Below are 23,852 nucleotides of genomic sequence, written 5' to 3'. Positions count from 1 at the left end.
CCGTGTCATTCGGACTAAAGAGGAGAAGGATGACCCAAGTTGTTATCAGCGCTCAGTTCAGAAGCCTGCATCTCTGATGGTATGGGGTTGCATTAGTGCGTGTGGCATGGGCAGCTTACACATCTGGAAAGACACCATCAATGCTGAAAGGTATATCCAGGTTCTAGAGCAACATGTGCTCCCATCCAGACGACGTCTCTTTCAGGGAAGACCTTGCATTTTCCAGCATGACAATGCCAAACCACATACGGCATCAGTTAAGTCAAGTCAAGTTTATTTGTATAGCGCTTTTTACAATAAACATTGTCGCAAAGCAGCTTTACAGAATTTGAACGACTTAAAACATGAGCTAATTTTATCCCTAATCTATCCCCAATGACCAAGCCTGTAGCGACGGTGGCAAGGAAAAACTCCCTCAGACGACATGAGGAAGAAACCTCGAGAGGAACCAGACTCAAAAGGGAACCCATCCTCATTTGGGCAACAACAGACAGCCTGACTATAATATTAACAGTTTTAACATGAGGACAGTTTCGTTGATGTTATAACTCTTCATTGATGGAAACTTGAGTGCAAAACTGTTCATGATAACTGCAGTCCTAAAGTTAGCAAGACAACTGTAGTCCTCAGCCATAAAAGCATTACTGTAAGAGTCCAGAACATCCTCCAGGTATAACCCTCAACTGTCCTCATGGGGCCGTCCTTCACAGGAGCGGTGGGATAAAGCTCCGACCAGACACAGGGCACCAGGATGGATCAAGCAGGTCTGAGGGGCAGAAGAGGCCAGCATCTCAATCCCAGGACCAACATGTAACCCAGAGGGACAGATGGGGGGGGGGGGGGGGGGGGGGGGAAGAGAGAGAGAAAGAAAACACATGTTAGGTATGCCCTAAAAATGACAAGTATTAAATCTGTGTAGTAGGCTCGCAGAGATGAGAGTCTTTACATCAGGCATAACACACAACAATGGCATGTTAATATGGTAAAAAATATATCATGACCTGCTCTGGCTGGATGCTTGATTGGGTGATGGGACACACTCCTCAGCAATGATGAGATGCAGATGGGACCCTTAGGGCTGGCCAAGACAATTCAGTTACATTTCACCGGGTCTGGGACATGCGACAGAAAGTCTGACGGCCGATTCCCTGCAGGCTATGATAGCCAGTCGAGGTCTCCACCCTCTCCACCAAAAGATTTCCTGTTGACTCCATGTAACTCAGAGGGACAGATTTGGGGTGGGGGGGGGAAGGGAAAGAAAACACAGGTTGTTAGGTATGCCCAATGTCACCTGAATAAGTAGGAGCAGTATACATATTGCACCGAGTACAAGCAGGGACTCCGGCAACTAACTATGACAGCATAACTAAAAGGAGAGAGCCAGAAGGTAACACAGGCATGAGGGAACCCCGGGACATAAAGCAGCCAGCCACTACACCGTCAACAAACTTGAGTGAGCAAGCGAGTGGGGACTGACAGCATCCCAGTTTACCAAAACACTCTATGTCTGAGGACCCTCTAGATGTACACCTTTACCTCATAAACACCATTAACAAAAGGCTTGACTAAACAGATATGTTTTCAGCCTAGACTTAAATGCTGAGACTGTGTCTGATTCCCGAACATTACTTGGAAGGCTGTTCCATAACTGTGGGGCTTTGTAAGAAAAGGCTCTGCCCCCTGATGTAGCCTTCACTATACGAGGTGCCAGCAGATAGCCTGCACCTTTTGATCTAAGTAGGTGTGGCGGGTCATAAAGGAGCAGAAGTTCACTCAGGTACTGTGGTGCGAGACCATTTAGTGCTTTAAAGGTCAATAGTAGTATTTTATAATCAATACGAAATTTGATTGGGAGCCAATGCAGTGTGGATAAGACAGGCGTGATGTGGTCATATTTTCTAGTTCTAGTAAGAACTCTTGCTGCTGCATTTTGAACTAACTGGAGCTTATTTATGCACTTATTGGAACATCCAGACAGTAAGGCATTACAATAATCCAACCTGGAGGTAACGAAAGCATGGACTAGTTTTTCTGCGTCACGCAATGACATTAAATTTCTTATCTTTGCAATATTTCTGAGATGAAAGAAAGCTATCCGGGTGATGTTATCAATGTGAGTTTCGAATGAAAGACTGGGGTCAATAATCACTCCGAGGTCTTTTACTGCTGCACGTGAAGAAACAGAAAGGCCATCCAGAGTCACTGTGTAATCAGAAAACTTACTTCTAGCTGCATGTTGTCCTAGCACAAGTACTTCAGTCTTGTCAGAGTTAAGCAGAAGGAAATTAATAAGCATCCAGTGTCTAATGTCCTTAACACATTCCTCAATTCTATTAAGCTGGTGTCTCTCATCAGGTTTTGCAGAGACATACAACTGTGTGTCATCAGCATAACAGTGGAAACTAATACAATGTTTACAAATAATATCACCCAGAGGTAACATATATAGAGAAAAAAGCAGTGGACCCAAGACAGAACCTTGTGGAACACCAAACTTTACCTCGGTACGTCTAGAAATATCACCATTTATATCAACATACTGATAACGATCAGTTAGATAAGACCTGAGCCAGGAGAGGGCCGTTCCCTTAACTCCCACAACATTTTCTAGTCTATCCAGAAGAATGGAATGATCAATGGTATCAAATGCTGCACTAAGGTCAAGCAACACAAGTAGCGAGACACAGCCCTGATCAGACGCCAACAGTAGGTCGTTTACTACTTTAACCAGTGCTGTCTCTGTGCTATGATGAGGTCTAAATCCTGACTGATACATTTCATGGATGTTATTTCTATGTAAATATGAGCATAACTGCTGTGCCACAGCTTTTTCAAGGATCTTGGAGATAAAGGGAAGGTTTGATATGGGCCGATAATTGGACAGCTGACAGGGATCAAGGTCAGGTTTTTTAATCAGGGGTTTGATAACTGCTAGTTTAAAGGATTTGGGTACATAGCCAATCATAAGAGAAGAATTTATTATTTTTAGAAGCAGTTCAATTACTCCAGGCATTATCTGTTTGAATAGATGTGTAGGTAAGGGATCTAGTACGCAAGTTGAGGCTTTTGATATAGAGATTAATGAAAGTAATTCAGTTTCTTTAAGGGGAGTAAAACATTCTAACTGATGATCTGATACAGTTATATAGTTAACTACAAGGTCACTTTCATTGTCTGACCTTAAATTAGTAGTTTGAATTTTTTGTCAGATATTCTCAATTTTGTCATTAAAAAAATTCATGAAGTCGTTGCTACTACATACTGCAGGTGTGCATGTGTCGATAGTGGACTTATTCCTGGTTAATTTTGCTACAGTATTAAATAGGAATCTAGGATTATTTTTGTTATCTTCTATTAGGGAGGAGAAATATGTTGATCTCGCAGCACTAAGAGCTTTTCTATACTTCAGGAAGCTCTCCTTCCAAGCTAATTTGAACACTACCAATTTTGTTTGACGCCATTTACATTCCAATTTTCGAGTGGTCTGTTTTAATGTGCGAGTGTCATCATTATACCAGGGTGCTAATTTTTTGTCTCTGACCATTTTCCTTTTTAGAGGAGCTACATTATCTAAAGTATGGCGGAATGTTGACTCTAAGCATTCAGTTGCCTGATCAAGTTCTGCAGGGGCTGACAGTGACCCAATCAAAGTTGACAACTCTGGGAGATCATTTATAAAGCTCTGTGTAGTAGTTGACGTGAAAGTACGTTTAATACAGTAGCGTGGTGAGGTGCATATATTATTACTCAGACATAGTTTGAATGAGATGAGATAATGATCTGAGATAACTTCAGACTGTGGAAGTATGACTATATTGTCTACGTTTAATCTGAATGTTAGTATTAGATCAAGGGTGTGACCACCATTATGGGTCGGTCCTATGACATTCTGCTTAATCCCGACTGAATCTAAGATGGACACAAACGCTGTATTTAAAGGGTCTTCTGGGTTATCGAAGTGAATATTAAAATCTCCGACAACTAAAGCTTTGTCTAAGGAAATAACCAGATCTGAGATAAAATCTGCAAATTCAGAAAGAAACTCAGAATATGGCCCTGGGGGCCTGTAAATAATAAGCAATGGAATTAACTGGGTAGACTTATTTTTCGAGGCTACATACATTATATGAGTATGAAGAACTTCAAATGTATTAAATTTATAACCAGGTTTTTGTGTTACACCTAGATAATCGTTATAAATAACCGCAAGGCCTCCTTTTCTGCCAGTTAGACGAGGCTGGTGTATATAACTGTATCTAAGAGGACTCGCTTCATTTAATGCTATATATTCATTTGGCTTAATCCATGTTTCTGTTAAACAAAGTACATTAAACTCCTGATCAGTAATGAGTTCATTAACCATTAGCGCTTTAGATGTAAGAGATCTAATATTTAATAGCCCCACCTTTAGATCAAAGGTGCTAGCAGCAGCTGTACAGTCAGTATGATCTAATTTTATATTGATTAGGTTACTGGAACAAACTCTCTGAAAATTTCTACCTTTTTGTTGAGCTCGGGGAACAGACACAGTCTCGATGTAGTGGACCCTGAGTGACGACTCTGTGCAGCTAGCAGACAGTCGGTTTAGCCTGTTCGTCTGCTCCCTGGCCTTGGCTCTGGATTGTCAGAAATTAACTAGGCCTGTTCTGAGACTATGACCTATGCTGCAGGAAATGACAGCAGCACCTTCCCGAGTGGGATGGATACCGTCCCGCCCTAACAGGCCAGCAGTGCCCTCAAAATTAGCCCAATTATCTATAAAGCCCACACTGTTTTCAGAGCACCACTTGGACAGCCAGCAGTTCAGCGACCATAACCTGCTGTAAGCTACATCGCCACGCTGCATTGGGATGGGGCCAGAGCATACTACAGCATCGGACATCACCTTCGCTAATTTAAACACCTCTACAAAGTTACTCTTAGTAACCTCAGACTGACGAAGGCGTATATCATTAGCTCCTGCATGGATAACTATCTTTGAGAACCTGTGCTTGCCTAGAACCCTAAGATTACCTGCTATGTCCGGCACCCTGGCTCCCGGTATACACCTGATTAAAGCTGCTGGTGCCCCTAAAGGCTGAGCTAATTTCACATGTTGTATGATAGAGTCCCCTATAACCAGAGCTCTTTCAGGTTTCTCAGTGGGTGCATCACTAAGGAGAGCAAACCTGTTCGGCACGTGACGCGGAAAGGAGTGGTGCTCCCGTGGGCGAGCCTCAGCGGTAGCTTTGGCTCTACGCTTATGCCGCCGAGCCGTCACCCATTCGCCCCGCTGTAAGGGCTCTAATGCCGGAGTTGGGGGATTACTAACTCCACCTAGGGCATCCAGACTTTCCCTTACAGAAACTACACTGTTCTCACGCTCACTAACCTGCTCTAAAGCCTGGACACGCGCTTCTAGCACTGTAATCTTCTCTGTCAGAGAGCTAACTAATCTGCACTTATCACAAATAAAGCTAATAAAGCTATCGCTAGTGACGGAGGAAGAATGACTAAACATCCTGCACTCAGCACACTGAACAGGCTGAAGGTGTGCCATGATGAAAAGATTCACGTACCTTAATCGAAGATCTGTTGATATTAAAGCAGATCTGATGTGGATGGCCTCCACTTGTGGTCTTTACACAGGAGGAGAGAAAAAGAAAGCTTTCGGTCTCGGCGTTCTTCCGAAAAAAGAAAGAGAAAAACTGGGAAAAAAAAAACGGAAAAAAGAAAGCGAAAGTGAAAAGTACAAAAAGGAAAGTGACAGTACAATAAAAATGAAGAGGATACTGGAAATTTATTTGTAGAAAAAAGTTAAAAAAGGATTAGTAATTAACGCCGGCACTCGCGGGAAAAAAGGACTCGGCGCAAACAACTCAGGAACCCAGGAATTACAGCATCATGGCTGCGTAGAAGAAGGGTCCGGGTACTGAACTGGCCAGCCTGCAGTCCAGATCTTTCACCCATAGAAAACATTTGGCGCATCATAAAACGGAAGATACGACAAAAAAGACCTAAGACAGTTGAGCAACTAGAATCCTACATTAGATAAGAATGGGTTAACATTCCTATCCCTAAACTTGAGCAACTTGTCTCCTCAGTCCCCAGACATTTACAGACTGTTGTAAAGAGAAAAGGGGATGTCTCACAGTGGTAAACATGGCCTTGTCCCAACTTTTTTGAGATGTGTTGTTGTCAGGAAATTTAAAAATCACCTAATTTTTCTCTTTAAATGATACATTTTCTCAGTTTAAACATTTGATATGTCATCTATGTTCTATTCTGAATAAAATATGGAATTTTGAAACTTCCATATCATTGCATTCTGTTTTTATTTACAATTTGTACTTTGTCCCAACTTTTTTGTAATCGGGGTTGTACATTAGGGGATGATGCTCCAGCTTTATCAACTGTGAAAAAGTGGGCAGCTGAATTCAAGAGGGGTAGGGAGAGCCTTGAAGATGATCCAAGGTCCGGACGTCCTGCCACAGACACCACCCAAGAAAACATCGACTGTGTAAACCACATGGTGATGGATGAAAGACGTTTAACTGTTAATCATTTAGCTAAAGCTGTAGGCATCTCCTGTGAACGAGTAGAGAATATTCTGCACAACGAACTTGGGATGTCGAAGGTTTCCGCTCAGTAGGTGCCACGGCTTTTGACGCCTGATCAAAAGCACACCAGACTGGCCATGTTGCAGGCAAACTTGGCACTTTTTGAAGCAGATCCAGCCAGTTTTCTTGAACATTTCCTCACCCAAGATGAGTGTTGGGTCCACCACTTTGAGCCAGAGACCAAACGGCAGTCCATGCAGTGGAAACACCTGTCTTCTCCCCCTCCAAAGAAGGCCAAGGTTGTGTCATTGGCAGGGAAGGTGATGGCGTCTGTCTTCTGGGATGCAAAGGGCATTGTGTTCATTGACTACCTTCAGAAAGGCCAAACTATCAATGGAGAATATTATGCCGACTGGCTGAGGCAGCTGCGAAAGGCAATCAAGTCAAAACAGCCTGGAAAACTGACAAAGGGGGTCCTGTTTCACCAGGACAACGCGCCTGTTCACAAGTCTATGGTTGCAGTGGCTGCCGTGCATAACTGTGGCTTTGAACTGCTCGATCACCCTCCATATTCTCCTGATTTGGCCCCATCTGACTATTTTCTGTTCCCAAACATGAAAAAACACTTGGCTGGGAAGCAGTATCAGACCAATGATGAGGTCATATCTGCTGTTGAGGACTTTTTTGAGCATCAGGATGAGAGCTTCTGTACCATGGGAATCCAAGTGCTGCAACACCAATGGAGGAAATGTGTGGACCGCAGGGGAGACTATGTTGAAAAATAAACCACATTTGGTCAAATTCAACCATTGCATCATAGTCAGGCTATGAACTTTTCAGCCCACCCTCGCACAACATATCCAGAGCAGCCTGGGGAGCAGTTGGGGGTTAGGTGCCTTGCTTAAGAGTACTTCAGGCATTCCTGCTGGTCCAGAGAATCGACCCGGCAACCTTTTGTTCCCAAAGATACTTTTCTAACCTTTAGGCAATGGCCATGTTAAAATCTTTTGAAGCATTCTACCATCCATAATGCTTTAAAAAAATAAATTATATATATATATAAAAGCAGCAAAATTTGTCTGTTTGTTTGTCTTGAGCTAACGTCGCCATTTCTCAATGGATTTTCACTAAATTTGGTAAGTAGGTCTAGGGATCACCCAGAATTTTGGAGATATAAACAAAATTCATGTACAGATCCCAGGGAAGTCCTGGGGGGCGCGGGGCACAACATCCACCCACCCCCTTCCTCAATGCCTTTCATGTTACATTTATCAACACAAACTGTCAACAGATTTTCACTAAACTTTGCCTGTAGGTACAGGAGATAGCCACAATTTGGCAGAACTCAGAAATTCCATATTTGGGCCCCAGGGGGTCCCCGGTGGGCCCCTGGGTGCTGGATGTTTGGATTTTTGTTTGTCTTGGGTTAACATCACCATTTCCCGATGGATCTTCAACAAATTTGACATGGAAGTCTGGGGGCAACCCAGAAATTTGCAAAACCCGGGTAACCTGCTAGTATATGGGTCATTCTAGAATTCGGGGTACATTTCCTGTCTCTAAGATAATCTTTTTGTTATTTTCCACAAAATAAATATTTATTGAATCAGTTTTGAACAATAATGCTAATTATGACAAAACTTTCACCAATAGCAATGTTTGATGTTCATTTTAGACCTAATTTATCCATAAAACATTAACTAAATGACTCCCACTCCTTCCCCTACATTATTAGCCATCTTCGACTCCTGAGTCGTACATTCAACTTGAATAAGCATGAAGTGATTCAGTCTAACAGTCTGTTTCTTGGGGATTATTCTATTAACTGTTATAAAATCAATTGCATAGAAAGTCTATTTTCTATATTCTGAAAATGTATGAAAATTCATAAATTTATGAAAATATGAAGAATATTTTTTATCCGTCCCAATGTTCTTGTCAACTCTATTAACTCTGTTATAAAACTGCATAAAATCCACAAAGACTTTTAATAATACGCATGACACCTGCACCAAGAAATGTCACTTCCTCTGGTGGGAAACTTCAGAAAGGCAGTGAGGTATGTTTTATGTTTCTTCTCTTATTTATCTGAGCAAAATTTTGAGGATACACCAGCAGGAGATTAATTATTCGTCAAATATGTTATTGTGATATTGGAATGAATCTCTCATGCTTTAAAAATAAAAATAATAATATGATTAAAATCCATAAAATTCTGTTTTTATACATGCCATGTGGTAGCAAGTTTGAGGTTAGCATGTGGAGTTAAGACACCAAAATTTTGGAAAATGTCAACTCCTTTATCATTAGTTCTGTTAATGGATTGCATAGTTTAACGATAACAGAGTTGACGATGACTAACAGAGATGACTAACACACTACATTAGGGACATCTAATCAGCTGATCATGTGGCAGCATAATGCAAAAAGTCAAGCAGACACAGGTCAAGAGCTTCAGCTCCTGTGCTCATGTTAACATCAAACATCAGAATGGGAAAAACTGTGATCTCTGTGACTTTCACTGTAGCATGAGTGTTGGTGCCAGATGGACTGGTTTGAGTATTTCAGAAACTGCTGATCTCCTGGGGCTTTTACACACAACAGTCTCTAGAGTTTACACAGAATGGTGCGAAAAACAAAAAAACACTGAGTGAGCGAAATTACTGTGGGTGGAAACGTCCTGCTGATAAAGAGAGGTCAGAGGAAAATGACCAGATTGGGTCGAACTGCCAGGAAGGATATAGCAACTCGTATAATCAATCACTCTTTACAACCGTGGTGAGCAGAAAAGCATCCCAGCATGCATAAAACATCAAACCTTGAGGTGGATGGGTTACAAGAACAGAGTTATTGTACTATGGACCTCCCATTAGCTCAAACCAGGCTGGCCATTCTCCTCTAATTTCTCTCTTTAACAATGTGTTTCAGCCTGCAGAGGCCCTGCTCACAGGATTTTTTTTGTTGTTGCACCATTCTATGTAAACTCCAGAGACTGTTGTGTGTGAAAACCCCAGGAGATCACCAGTTTATGAAATACTCAAACCAGTCTGTCTGATGCCTACAACCATGCCACAGCTAAAGTCACAGTGATCACAGTTTTACCTCATTCTGATGTTTCATGTGAACATTAACTGAAGCTCTTGATGTTTCTGTATGACTGTATGCATTGTACTGCTGCCAGATGATTGACTGATTAGATAACTGCATAAATGAGCAGGTGTAGAGGTGCTTCTGTTCCTTAAAGTGGATGGTGATATATATAAAGTGGATGGATATATATATATTCACCATCCACTTTAAGGAACAGAAGCACCTCTACACCTGAGGTGGATGGGTTACAAGAACAGAGTTATTGTACTATGGACTTCCCATTAGCTCAAACCAGGCTGGCCATTCTCCTCTAATTTCTCTCTTTAACAATGTGTTTCAGCCTGCAGAGGCCCTGCTCACAGGATTTTTTTTGTTGTTGCACCATTCTATGTAAACTCCAGAGACTGTTGTGTGTGAAAACCCCAGGAGATCAACAGTTTATGAAATACTCAAACCAGTCTGTCTGATGCCTACAACCATGCCACAGCTAAAGTCACAGTGATCACAGTTTTACCTCATTCACACACACACACGAGGGAGGGCTGAAAAGTTCATAGCCTGATGGAGTTATGCTACAGAAATGAAACTTGGCATGCATTAAAATAAACCTTTCCTGATACTAAATGTTTTTTGTTTATTTTCAGATGAACTCACATTGGACAAGTAATTCAGGACTTTGAAAAGTAGTACTAGAGACATTTCGTGTATATAGATGAAATTTGGCACTGTGGCTTTATCAAATATCTGCAGAAAAAGGGGTTAGCCCCCAAGGACATTCATGCCGACATGGTTGCTACATTAGGGGATGATGCTCCAGCTTTATCAACTGTGAAAAAGTGGGTGGCTGAATTCAAGAGGGGTAGGGAGAGCCTTGAAGATGATCCAAGGTCCAGATGTCCTTCACAGCCACCACCCAATAAAACATCGACTGTGTTCACCACATGGTGATGGATGACATACATTTAACTGTTAATCATTGAGCTGATACTGCAGGCATCTCCTGTGAACAAGTAGAGAACATTCTGCACAACGAACTTGGGATGTCGAAGGTTTCCGTTCGGTGGGTGCCACAGCTTTTGATGCCTGATCAAAAGCACACCAGACTGGCCATGTTGCAGGCAAACTTGGCACTTTTTGAAGCAGATCCAGCCAGTTTTCTTGAACGTTTCTTCATCCAAGATGAGTGTTGGGTCCACCACTTTGAGCCAGAGACCAAACGGCAGTCCATGCAGCGGAAACACCCATCTTCTCCCCCTCCAAAGAAGGCCAAGGTTGTGTCATTGACAGGGAAGGTGATGGCCTCCATCTTCTGGGATGCAAAGGGCATTGTGTTCATTGACTACCTTCAGAAAGGCCAAAGTATCAATGGAGAATATTATGCCGACTGGCTGAGGCAGCTGCGAAAGGCAATCAAGTCAAAGCAGCCTGGAAAACTGACAAAGGGGGTCCTGTTTCACCAGGACAATGCGCCTGTTCACAAGTCTATGGTTGCAATGGCTGCCGTGCGTAACTGTGGCTTTGAACTACTTGATCACCCTCCATATTCTCCTGATTTGGCCCCATCTGACTATCTTCTGTTCCCAAACATGAAAAAACACTTGGCTGGGAAGCAGTATCAGACCAATGATGAGGTCATATCTGCTGTTGAGGACTTTTTTGAGCATCAGGATGAGAGCTTCTGTACCATGGGAATCCAAGTGCTGCAACACCAATGGAGGAAATGTGTGGACCGCAGGGGAGACTATGTTGAAAAATAAACCACATTTGGTCAAATTCAACCATTGCATCATAGTCAGGCTATGAATTTTTCAGCCTACCCTCGCACAACATATCCAGAGCAGCCTGGGGAGCAGTTGGGGTTTAGGTGCCTTGCTCAAGAGTACTTCAGGCATTCCTGCTGGTCCAGAGAATCGACCCGGCAACCTTTTGTTCCCAAAGCTACTTTTCTAAACTTTAGGCAATGGCCATGTTAAAATCTTTTGAAGCATTCTACCATCCATAATGCTTTTAAAAAAATTTTATATATATATATATATATATATATATATATATATATATATATATATATATATATATATATATATAAGCAGCAAAATTTGTTTGTTTGTTTGTCTTGAGCTAACATCGCCATTTCTCTATGGATTTTCACTAAATTTGGCAAGTAGGTCTGGGGATCACCTGGAATTTTGGAGATATAAACAAAATTCATGTACAGGTCCCAGGGAGGTCCTGGGGGGGGCACAACATCCACCCACCCCCTTCCTCAATGCCTTTCATGTTACATTTATCAACACAAACTGTCAACAGATTTTCACTAAACTTTGCATGTAGGTACAGGAGATAGCCACAATTTGGCAGAACTCAGAAATTCCATATTTGGGCCCCAGGGGGTCCCCGGTGGGCCCCTGGGTGCTGGATGTTTGGATTTTTGTTTGTCTTGGGTTAACATCCACCCAGCCACAACATCCGTCTAAGGGCCCGAAGATCACGGGCACCTAGTATGGTTTTCCGGCCTTGACCCTTACGCACAGAGATTCTTCCAGATTCTCTGAATCTTTTGATGATATTATGCACTGTAGATGATATGTTCAAACTCTTTGCAATTTTACACTGTCGAACTCCTTTCTGATATTGCTCCACTATTTGTTGGCGCAGAATTAGGGGGATTGGTGATCCTCTTCCCATCTTTACTTCTGAGAGCCGCTGCCACTCCAAGATGCTCTTTTTATACCCAGTCATGTTAATGACCTATTGCCAATTGACCTAATGAGTTGCAATTTGGTCCTCCAGCTGTTCCTTTTTTGTACCTTTAACTTTTCCAGCCTCTTATTGCCCCCGTCCCAACTTTTTTGAAATGTGTTACTGTCATGAAATTTCAAATGAGCCAATATTTGGTATGAAATTTCAAAATGTCTCACTTTCGACATTTGATATATTGTCTGTGTTCTATTGTGAATACAATATCAGTTTTTGAGATTTGTAAATTATTGCATTCCGTTTTTATTTACAATTTGTACTTTGTCCCAACTTTTTTGGAATCGGGGTTGTATATTAATTAGTCCATAACTTCATTAATAATTGTAATTAAGCAAATCTGGCTGGAAGTTATATGCACCCTAGGTACCCCTACCTTTATTCCAGAAATAATCTAAATCTGTGAAGAATTGAGGGAGAAGAAGCGATTTGTGTAGAAACTGCTCATTAGGGCTTAATTACTCCATATCTTCATTATTAATTGCAATTATGAAAATTTGGGTAGAAGCCATATCCACCCCAGGCAGACCTACCTTCTTGCCAAAAAGAATAAAAATCGGTGAAGAATTGAGAGAGAAGAGGCGATTTTTGTGAAATGTGGACGATGACAGACGGACGATGGACAACACATGATGGTATAAGCTCATTGCCTGTTGGCCGGATGAGCTAATAATTGATGAACAAGAGATGCAATCATGCATTTTGTTCAGAAACAAGAACATACAATATAATTATCCAGTCAATAAAGGTCACTGAAAAAACAGACATCAGTTAATTCTATGTTCAACATAGTCAGAGGTTCAGGAGTAAAAATCGTTTTAAAACACTTCGATATGATGTATTCATGGACTGAAATGCAGCACTATACATTTACAGTGGACCTTGGAATCCAAAAATAATTCCACTACAGGCACTTAATGTCAAAGTGTGAGAGGCACATAATGTACAAAATGTTTTTTGCAATTCCTCCGTCAAAGCAAATAACCATACAGAGATTGTTTGTTCATTCTATCCCCTTCAGTAATTTAATAGATCCTTGTATCCAAGGCATTTTACAAATTACCACACATAAAAGGAAGGCTCACGTAACAACCAGAATACATTAAACACACACCATGAGCATGATAGTCATCCTTTAACATGGCCATAAGAGACCATCAAGCTTGTGGTTTTGTCTTAATGTAGGAAGTTCAACAGGGCATTCTCCGTCTCTCTTCCATAAACATATGCACACACATCTTAAGAGCAAAACAGGTCAAAGCACCAGATTCCAAGAAATGTGAAGACACCAGCATTATAGTTCATGGAGAGATCATGAGTGCAGTCATTCAAAAGCAATGCTGAGTGGTGCACATCTTGATTTGATTCTCTTGAAACAAGAGCTTTAGAAGAGACAGCAAAAAAGAGAGAGAGAGAGAGAGAGAGAGAGAGAAAGAGAGAGAGAGAGAGAGAAAGAGAGAGAGAGCGAGACAGAGATAATCAAAGAGTGAAGGGGGAAGAGAAAATGGACTTGACTCAATATAATTTTTGAATAAGATTGCAGTAAATGTAATAAGGAGCAAAGTGGTTTGAGAGCCAGTGCTGGGAGAAAAATGGACAGAAAAGGAAGCAGTGGAAGAGAAATGTGGGATTTGTAGACAGAACATGTGAGAGGACCAGAACGATCAGTTACAACATTTTCAACCTTCAGTAAATACATCGCAGTGTGTAAGTCACTTACACTCACGGGTATGACAAACAAAAGAGGTTATGTTAAAATAGAGAGAAAAAAATTATTTCAGAGGAAAGTCTGTGTAAAGATGCTTAGACAAATGAAGGAAAAAGACTTTTACAAAAAGTCATGTTTGTGCTGCATAAATTTCAAAATAGACTCAATAAAAATTTAAATTCTAATAAACAAACAAACAAACAACAACAACAAAACCCAAAGTAATTATTTCTCTATCTGTCTCTGACCTTCATGATCTGTGTGTGTGTGTGTGTGCTATGCACTGAGGACTAGAACATGTTTTTTACCAACAGAATTAGGACATTTTGGGGAACTGAGGATATTTTGGCTGGTCCTGACTTCTTCAAAGGGCTGTTTAAGGTTTAAAACTTAGTTTTAGGGTTCAGGCTATAATTAGGTTTGGATTAGGCATCTAGTTGTGATAGTTAAGATTAGGGTAAAGGGGATAGGGAATGTATTACATCAATGAGTGTCCCCACAATGAAAGAAGTGCAAGAGTGTGTGTGTGTGTGTGTGTGTGTGTGTGTGTGTGTGTGTGTGTGTGAGAGAGAGAGAGAGAGAATTGAAAAGTCACTACGTGAGACCTTGTTAATACCTAATAATAAATTTAAATAGAGTTAGTACTCACTTGCCAATCAACAATTAAACCACACAGTGGCTTCATGTTAATTCCAGTCTACACATAGGTCCTTATAGACCTGAAAACCCTTAAAGAAAAGCCCTTATACAGCAATATACAGTAATTATTCATAAATAAGCTAAAGAATAATAAAAGAAAAAAATTGACTCAGTCTGTTTCATATAACAGCATATTTGGGCCATTGAAGGGATATATATATATATATATATATATATATATATATATATATATATATATATATATATATTTTTTTTTTTTTCTATCCACATTCACTGGATACGAGCAATTGCGTGCTGACTGGCTACTCTACTACTAGGATATCAGCTCATATATCGTGAGTAGAGAAAAACAAAATGGCGGAGCATGTTACTGAACTAACCGAGGATGAAATAAAAACTCTACTTGAAAACAAAACCCAAAAAAATACAAAAAAAAGCAACAAAATATGGAATAAAAGTATTTGATGGTAAAAACTTTTTTTTTTCAAGGATTATTATTATAGCATTTTTCACAAATGGCTACTGTCATTTCGCCTGTTTGTTTACATTCTAAGTGGAAATTATTTTATCAGACATTTTGTATAAAGTTTTTATTGATCGAATTTGCAAAAAATAAAAATGCTCTGTTTCTCGAAATCCAGTGAATGTGGATAGAATAAAACAGTTATTCCACTCAATCCCGTCGTACATGGCTTATAGCCAACTCGGCCATCAGCTCATGTATAACTCAATTTCATGGAATAACTTGTGTGTGTATATATATATATATATATATATATATATATATATATATATATATATATAGAGAGAGAGAGAGAGAGAGAGAGAGAGAGAGAGAGAGAGAGTTGGGGAGGGATAATATTCCGAGTCATGAATTCATGAGGATAACCTTGAATATTCTCTGAGACCATAAAGTCATAAATGCAAAAAAGGAAAACAAGAAACAAACAAAAAAACCCACCACTATTTCACTGAGGCTTTTTTTTTTCTCGTGTCAGGAATGCAGGCAACAGATGGATGTAAAAGCAGTAGAGAGTTTAATAAGGCAAAGCTGGTAGACAAATCCAAAACAACAGGCAAAGGTCAGGCGAGCCACAAACAGGTAATCAGAGGCAAAGACAAAGCGTAAAATCCAAAGTATAAACAAAGTGAAAAACCAGAATATCAGCACGATTATCAAAGGCTTAGTAAAGTCAGGCAAGGATACACCAAGTGTTTACTTCACAATGAACTGTGAGAGTAAAGACCTTAAAATGTGTGTCTGAGTGACTGTGCAGTGATTGAGTTCAGGTGGAGACTGTGAACAATGAGGTGCAGGATGGATATTAGAGTCTATGGCAGCCATATTTGAAGGCCGCTGTGAATTCTGGGACGTGGAGGCTTGAGTGCAAGCAGGTGCAGATGTGACGTTTTGTAAATTTCTGAATTTTTCTCTTTCAGAAATGTGTGGCTTTACAATCTCAGAATATCTGAGGTTTTTTTTTACTCAGATATGTATGAGAATATTGTAAATCTCTGTAATTCTGATTTTTTCCCCTCTGAATATTAAGGTTTCAAAGTCCAGCTATTTGTTTTTAAAGTGCTGTATGGATTAACACCATGATACGTCATGGATTGTCTGTCCTCATACAGTGGGGTTCAAAAGTCTGAGAGCACAACACTGCAAAAAATGACATCTTAGCAAGTGAAAATAACTTGAATACAGCTGAAAGGATCTCACATTTCCTATTAGAAGAATACAAGACACCAACTCTGAGATTATTAACCCTAGTTCTAGATCAGGGGTTCTCAACCTTTTCTGCTTTTAAGCCCACCTATTCATACTTGTAACGAGTCGGGGCCCATTAAAAAAAGATCCCCAATTATTTGGGCTCATCTACTCTATTAGAATCTAATAATCTATTGTAAAGTGTATTAATGGAATGCAACATGACTCCCTGTTACAGATGGGAGCCCAGGAATTAAATAAATGCAATAAAACCAAACTGTTTTTAATAGTAGGTATTGTATTTAAAACTGTATGGATGCGCCAGAAGCCGACATAAAACCCTGCATTCTCTGGCATTCTCAGCCAAAAGGGATTAATGATCCAAAAGTGGAGTCTGGTTCATTAACACAAGAACTTATTGCTATGTTTGTGTACAGCAAACAAGCAAGTTATTAAAACCAAGAAGTATACTGAAAAGAAGTGGATATCGAAACCACTCAATGGGATTAGATCCTTACATGCTAACAAAGAAGGCTTTTTCCTATGAGTTGGAAAATGATCCATTTGTTGAGTTCCCCGACATCTCAAACTACCTGGTGCTGCAGACATCGTTCTACATGGATGAAAACCTGGAAGAGCATGGAGGAGTACAACTTTTTATACATGGGTGGATTAAAGATCAGGGGATCAGGACACAACAAGATAGACGGCGGGAGACAGATCTAAGTGCAGGAAGAGTGTTTATTAGCAGGCATGATATTTACAAAAACAAAACACAAATGAAAACAAAGCGGAATCATAAAGCAGAGTATTTAAACAGCGTTATAAACATGGCTGGAAACAAACGTGACATTGATAAAGATACTTCGTAAAGCCTCTGTGAAAACAGCATCCATATCTGTGCATACTGATTTGTGCTCAAATCAGTATCAGGTGTTTCCCATAACAACTGGGTCCCAAGAGCATGCACAACGCGTTCCGTGAGCGAGCACGGCCGCCCGAGCTGCGCCACAGTCAAGTGCGCAAAGGTGTGACAGTCAAGTGTTCACCTACTGTGTGACCACAACTTTTAGCTCACATGTATATCACCATGCATCACCACCAAAATGCCTCATTTTCATTGATAACCCATTGCAAAGCATCGCGAGCTGTAGTGTGACCGTAGCTTAATGAGATGGATGTGACGTCGGATGCAACCCAGCAGTTGTACCCTACTACGAGTAAAAATTAGCTTCAACTTGAAAAAAAAAAATCGCGGCCCACTAGATGGTGCTCTGCGGCCCAATAATGGGCCGTGGCCCAGTGGTTGGGAAATACTGATCTAGATTGTAACCAACTTATTCCAAGATATCTTGTCAAGTAAAAGTATCTGTCCATGCAGAAAGATAATTTCACAAGTATTAAGTCATTTTCTCCTCAAATTCAGTTTTCAATGTTTTTTCAGTGTAGTGAAAATGCTTATATTTTGCATTATTATCAAATTTAATGCAACAATTTTCAACAGAAATTATATTATTGACAACAACTTGAGTGAAATGAATACAGGAATTTCAGAGTTTCTTAGTATTTGGTACAGTATGTCCCTGTTTTTGTTTTAATGACAGTGTGCACTCGAGCTGACAGATTATGCGAGTTTATGCAAAACCTTATGATGCATTTTAGATCAACTCCATTGGAGTGCTGTGAGGTCTGAGCAAAATCTGACCTTTTGGACAAAGCAATTCACAGGGTCAGTATCTCACATTTGCTTACATTTAAATCTTCTTCTTTGTCCCATTGCCGGCAAGGGCTGTAGGGGCACCACTGATGACATTTTAACAGTCCATCATTGGTGTGCCTAGGGCATTTTAAACTTGGCAGAGCCCATCCCTCTCCAAGCTTGATCAAAGGACAATTTAGAGAAGCCATTTAGCCTAACTGCATGTCTTTGAACTGTGGAGGAAACCAGAACACCCGTAGGAAACCCACACAGACACGAGGAGAACATGCAAACACAGAGTAAGGCCCCAGTCGGCCATGAGGTTTGAACCCAGAACCTTCTTGCAGTGAGGCGACAGTGCTAACCACTACACCGCCATGCCACCTATGTTTAAATAGGGACCTAGAAATAGTGCAGAATCTTGAATATTAAATATTAAACACATTGACTTTCTTTGTGGGCAGCATGGTGGCGTAGTGGTTAGCACTGTCGCCTCACAGCAAGAAGGTCCTGGGTTTGAGCCCAGCGGCCGGCGAGGGCCTTTCTGTGCGGAGTTTGCATGTCCTCCCCGTGTCTGCGTGGGTTTCCTCCGGGTGCTCCGGTTTCCCCCACAGTCCAAAGACATGCAGGTTAGGTTAATTGGTGGCTCTAAATTGACTGTAGGTGTGAATGTGAGTGTGAATGGTTGTCTGTGTCTATGTGTCAGCTCTGTGATGACCTGGCGACTTGTCCAGGGTGTACCCCGCCTCTCGCCCGTAGTCAGCTGGGATAGGCTCCAGCTTGCCTGCGACCCTGTAGAACAGGATAAGCGGCTACAGATAATGGATGGATGGACTTTCTTTGCTTGAAATATTTCAAAATTTTAAAACCTTCTGTTTATTTCCAATTCTACATAGAGAAAGTAGCTCAGATTTTCAGTGTGGTAGTGTTAATGTACTCAAAGTCAAAAAACGTGGAAAAGCAGCTTTGATACCATAAAATAAATATTGTACACAATTCTAAAAAGAAGCTAAAGACATTTTCTCGCCTATTTTTATGGTATGGTAAGGATGGTATAACAGTAAAAAGCACTTTCTGTGGTATGAGGACAGAGACCGTGACCTAATGAACTGGAGAATTCAAGTCGAAATGGAGTGATCAGACACAGTTAATGCACACTAATGTGTGTATGTGAGTGTAGTATCGAGTTACACTTACTTGAACACTAACAACCTCCTTTGTCTGTCTCTTTAACTCCAACATGGTCTTTCTGGTTCCACGCCAAAACCATAACATCAACAGCTAACCTTAAAATCCTTCCACCCTCCGTGACCACACCTCTCCGCGTCTCTCTATCGGGTTCTTTATCTTCCTGTTTGGCTCCTCACCTCACCTCTTTCAAAACCACATTCCAAACAGGCTTTTCTTACAACCAAACACTCTTTCTACTTCTCCTTGTCAAAAACCACAATGAGGAGTCCACTTACTGACATTATGTATCAGACAGATTGCTGTATATAGTACAGTATGTGTGTGGCTGATGGAGAAACAGAGCTAAGATGCAAACTACTCTGCAGAGAACAATACAATTAATAAACCAGAAAAATAAATTGAGATTTAGGATACAGAAAGAAAGAAGAGGAATGAAGTGCTCCTTATATAAAATACGGGTTTACTGAGAATTATGTTTTATACTTACAGTCTGTTGGTCAAAAACTGCACTGAACACATTGTAATTGTATTTGGCTCATACTAAACACCCACAAAAACCTGTCAGATCACACCAAGCATCAGTAAATATCTGATTGAAATGATGAGAGCAATAATAAACACCAGAATAATGTAAATATTACAATTTTAATATTTAAAACACAATCATCAGCAATGATGTAAAAGTGCATTGGGGTCGGCATAATTTTTTAAAACTTCATTCTGTAAGGAATAAAACACAACAAGGCGTACTGTTACAGGGTGTACTGTTACAGGGTGTACTGTTTCCAATTGCCAATGCTAAAAAAAAGAAGTTATTTATTACACAATGGCACGTCATACTTTTTGTCTGTTTACAGTTATGTCTAATGCTGTGAAACAAGTTAGTCCCTTTTATCACCTACATTATAGATTTGTTCCCTCCAAACATGAGCATGTCATATAAAATACAAAGCCCTCCATCTGATATCAGAAAATGTAAAGAAACACTTTTACCTCTGTTGCAGAGCGATGGCACTAGGGACTCCTTCTAAAAATGTTAAATAAACATCTCACAAAAAACGTCAGCATATTCACATTAAAAAAAAAAAAAATCTGTTAATGCAGAATGTCCACCATACAAGTCCTTGTGTATGCTGTTACTATAGAAATGATAAATGTTTTAAAATGAGTGCATTTAAAATAATAATAATAATAATAATAATAATAATAATAATAATAGTAAAAAAAAACCTAATAGTTAAAAAAGCTGCTGTAATACAGAAGAAAAGTAATAAAACACCGATCAGAATAGAGAATTCAACATTGTTGTGGTGCTGTGGTTTAACACATACTGTAATAGCAAAACATGTCTAATAATCCTGTTAGCTTTTTAAAAGCAGTATAAGTAACACTAGACCTGAGGGGTATCAGACTCCAGTCATAAATGGCTGCAGCACCTCAAAGTGGAGCATTCTACCTTATTTATCAGCTTATTCAAATTATCATTTCATTTCCAAAGCCTTCATGAGCTGAATTTGTGTGAGAAGAGAGAACACAGTGCAGCCTTTCAGGACTCGAGTTTGACATCCCTGTTTCAAACTATCAGACCTATTTGAGAACTACAACACATACAGTGGGGTCCAAAAGTCGGGAGACCACGAGTGAAAATGCTTTTGTCTGGCATTCTTTTTCAATTTAACATAAATTTTATTATTATTATTATCCATCCATCCATCCATTATGTGTAGCCGCTTATCCTGTGCAGGGTCGCAGGCAAGCTGGAGCCTATCCCAGCTGACTATGGGTGAGAGGTGGGGTACACCCTGGACAAGTCGCCAGGTTATCGCAGGGCTGATACATAGACACAAACAACCATTCACACTCATATTCACACCTATGGTCAATTTAGAGCCACTAATTAGCCTAATCGCATGTCTTTGGACTGTGGGGGAAACTGGAGCACCCGGAAGAAACCCACACAGACACGGAGAGAACATGCAAACTCCACACAGAAAGGTCGCCGTCGGCCACTGGGCTTGAACCTAGGACCTTCTTGCTGTGAGGAGACAGTGCTAACCACTACACCACCGTGCCACCCTCATTATTATTATCTTCTTTTATACTCTAGAGGAAGGCTGTCTGTCTCTCTGTCTGTTCACCTCTGCAAGTCAACACGGCTGGACACACATACTCCATACTTTGCACATGGACTGGTGACACCCCAGAGGGGCCCAAGACAACGTTTTCGATTTTCCAAAACATGGGATTAGTGCTAATCCAACACACTATTCATTTCCCATAGGCTACATGCTCGCGCTAGCATACTGCGCGCAGCCTTGGTGGAGAATCCCCTCCCCCACTTGCCTGGAAGTTTCAATTGTACGGGACCTCACAATAATAATAATAAAGTTACATTTATATAACGCCTTTCTCAAACTCAAGGTCGCTTTACAATCAGCACTCCTCGCCAGAGACTTCCGCTAGGGCCGAGTCTACGTCTCCTCAGTGACGGCCAATAACTACTACGTCTCCTCTCTCCCATGGGCGATAACTGCTAGTTATAAATTATATTAATAGAATCTGAAGAATATTTACGTGAATTTCAGACTTTCTTAGTATTTGGTATGTCCACTTTTTTCTTTAATGATAGTGTGTACTCGAGCTAACAGATTACACCAGCTTGTCTAAAACCTGATGATCAAATTCATCAAAGTGTTGACTGAATGCATCCTTCAGTGGAAGGGATAAAACTCATGGAAAATCGGAGTTAACATGCAATATCACTCACTCATGTTTTCCAGCTTATCTCACTTATGTGTGTGGGGTTGCTGCCATATGGACCCTATTGATCCACGTCATATTAATTGTAGCATGATTTTATGCCGGATGCCCTTCCTGCCGCAACCCTCCCATTTCCGAGCTCAGGAAACAACCATTCACACCAATGGGCAATTTAGAGTAGACAGTTAATGCCACACTCACAACCCACCGTAAGTGTTTTGGACACGCACGGGTCACAGGGTTTGGTAGCTCGCAGCCGTGCTGCAGGGTCGCAGTGAACCCGGGGGATAGTTTGGGGGAGGAGTACAGACAAAGTATTTGTCAAGTACAGATTGCACGCCTGCCTTCCTCGAGGCATGGGAAAAATTGCGCCATTAGTCCATGGAAAGCGTATGTCTGATGCAAGTGTTCAGTACATGTTCAGTGAGTGTGGAGTGTGTGTGACTTGCATTTTACGAGTTTCCTGCACTAGGAGTATGGGCCGCACTTGTGAAGCATGTGTGACGCACGTGATTAGCGTGTGACGCAAGCTAGGAGTGAGTATAAAACCAGCGTGTCTGCAGCATTCTGCATCTGTCTTTCAGCTGAAGAACAATATCGCTTCATGCTGCTCCTTAGCTTCTATCATCTGCCTATAAGGGTCCAACTCCCTCAGTTGTTGCGGCAGTACGGTGACAGCTACACGTTACATGATCGGTTTCTTGGTTCCTTCCCAATATACAGTGCTCAGCGTAAATGAGTACACCCCCTTTGAAAAGTAAGATTTTAAACAATATCTCAATTAACACAAACAATTTCCAAAATGTTGAAAAGACAAAGTTTAATATAACATCTGTTTAACTTATAACGTGAAAGTAAGATTACTAATATAACTTAGATTACACATTTTTCAGTTTTACTCAAATTAGGGTGGTGCAAAAATGAGTACACCCCACAACAAAAACTACTACATCTAGTACTTTGTATGGCCTCCATGATTTTTAATGATAGCACCAAGTCTTCTAGGCATGGAATGAACAAGTTGGCGACATTTTGCAACATCAAGCTTTTTCCATTCTTCAACAATGACCTCTTTTAGTGACTGGATGCTGGATGGAGAGTGATGCTCAACTTGTCTCTTCAGAATTCCCCATAGGTGTTCGATTGGGTTCAGATCAGAAGACATACTTGGCCACTGAATCACTTTCACCCTGTTCTTCTTCAGAAATCCAATAGTGGCCTTAGATGTGTGTTTAGTCATGTTGGAAAAGTGCACGACAACCAAGGGCACGGAGTGATGGTAGCATCTTCTCTTTCAGTATAGAGCAATACATCTGTGAATTCATGATGCCATCAATGAAATGCAGCTCCTCGACACCAGGAGCACTCATGCAGCCCCACATAAGGACACTGCCACCACCATGTTTCACTGTAGGCACCATGCATTTTTCTTTGTATTCCTCACCTTTGCGACGCCATACAGTTTTGAAGCCATCGGTTCCAAAAACATTTATCTTGGTCTCATCACTCCAGAGTATAGAGTCCCAGTAGTCTTCATCTTTGTCAGCATGGGCCCTGGCAAACTCTAGGCGGGCTTTTTTGTGCCTGGACTTTAGGAGAGGCTTCTTTCGTGGACGGCATCCATGCATGCCATTCCTCTGCAGTGTACGCCGTATTGTGTCACGGGAAATAGTCGCCCCAGCTTGGTTTTCTACTTCTTTAGATAACTGCAGTGAACTTGCATGCCGATTTTCTTCAACCCTT

At 40.8% G+C, this 23,852-nt stretch overlaps 1 protein-coding gene across 2 annotated transcripts in view; it reads right to left on the bottom strand.

The window, feature by feature from the left end:
- p2rx3b (purinergic receptor P2X, ligand-gated ion channel, 3b) overlaps positions 1-19,465 on the bottom strand; it is a 50,898-nt gene extending 31,433 nt beyond the window's left edge. For both annotated transcript variants that reach the window (XM_060924846.1, XM_060924848.1), the window contains exon 1: positions 19,356-19,465. In XM_060924846.1, the coding sequence (XP_060780829.1) occupies position 19,356 (1 nt within the window). In that variant the 5' untranslated portion in view covers positions 19,357-19,465. The remainder of the gene's footprint in view (positions 1-19,355) is intronic.
- Positions 19,466-23,852: the final 4,387 nt, after the last annotated feature.

The sequence above is a fragment of the Neoarius graeffei genome, chromosome 7 (genome assembly GCF_027579695.1).
Source record: "Neoarius graeffei isolate fNeoGra1 chromosome 7, fNeoGra1.pri, whole genome shotgun sequence".
NCBI lineage: Eukaryota > Metazoa > Chordata > Actinopteri > Siluriformes > Ariidae > Neoarius > Neoarius graeffei.
Note: the sequence above shows the minus strand (reverse complement) of the source record. Positions and strands in the feature narration are given on the sequence as shown.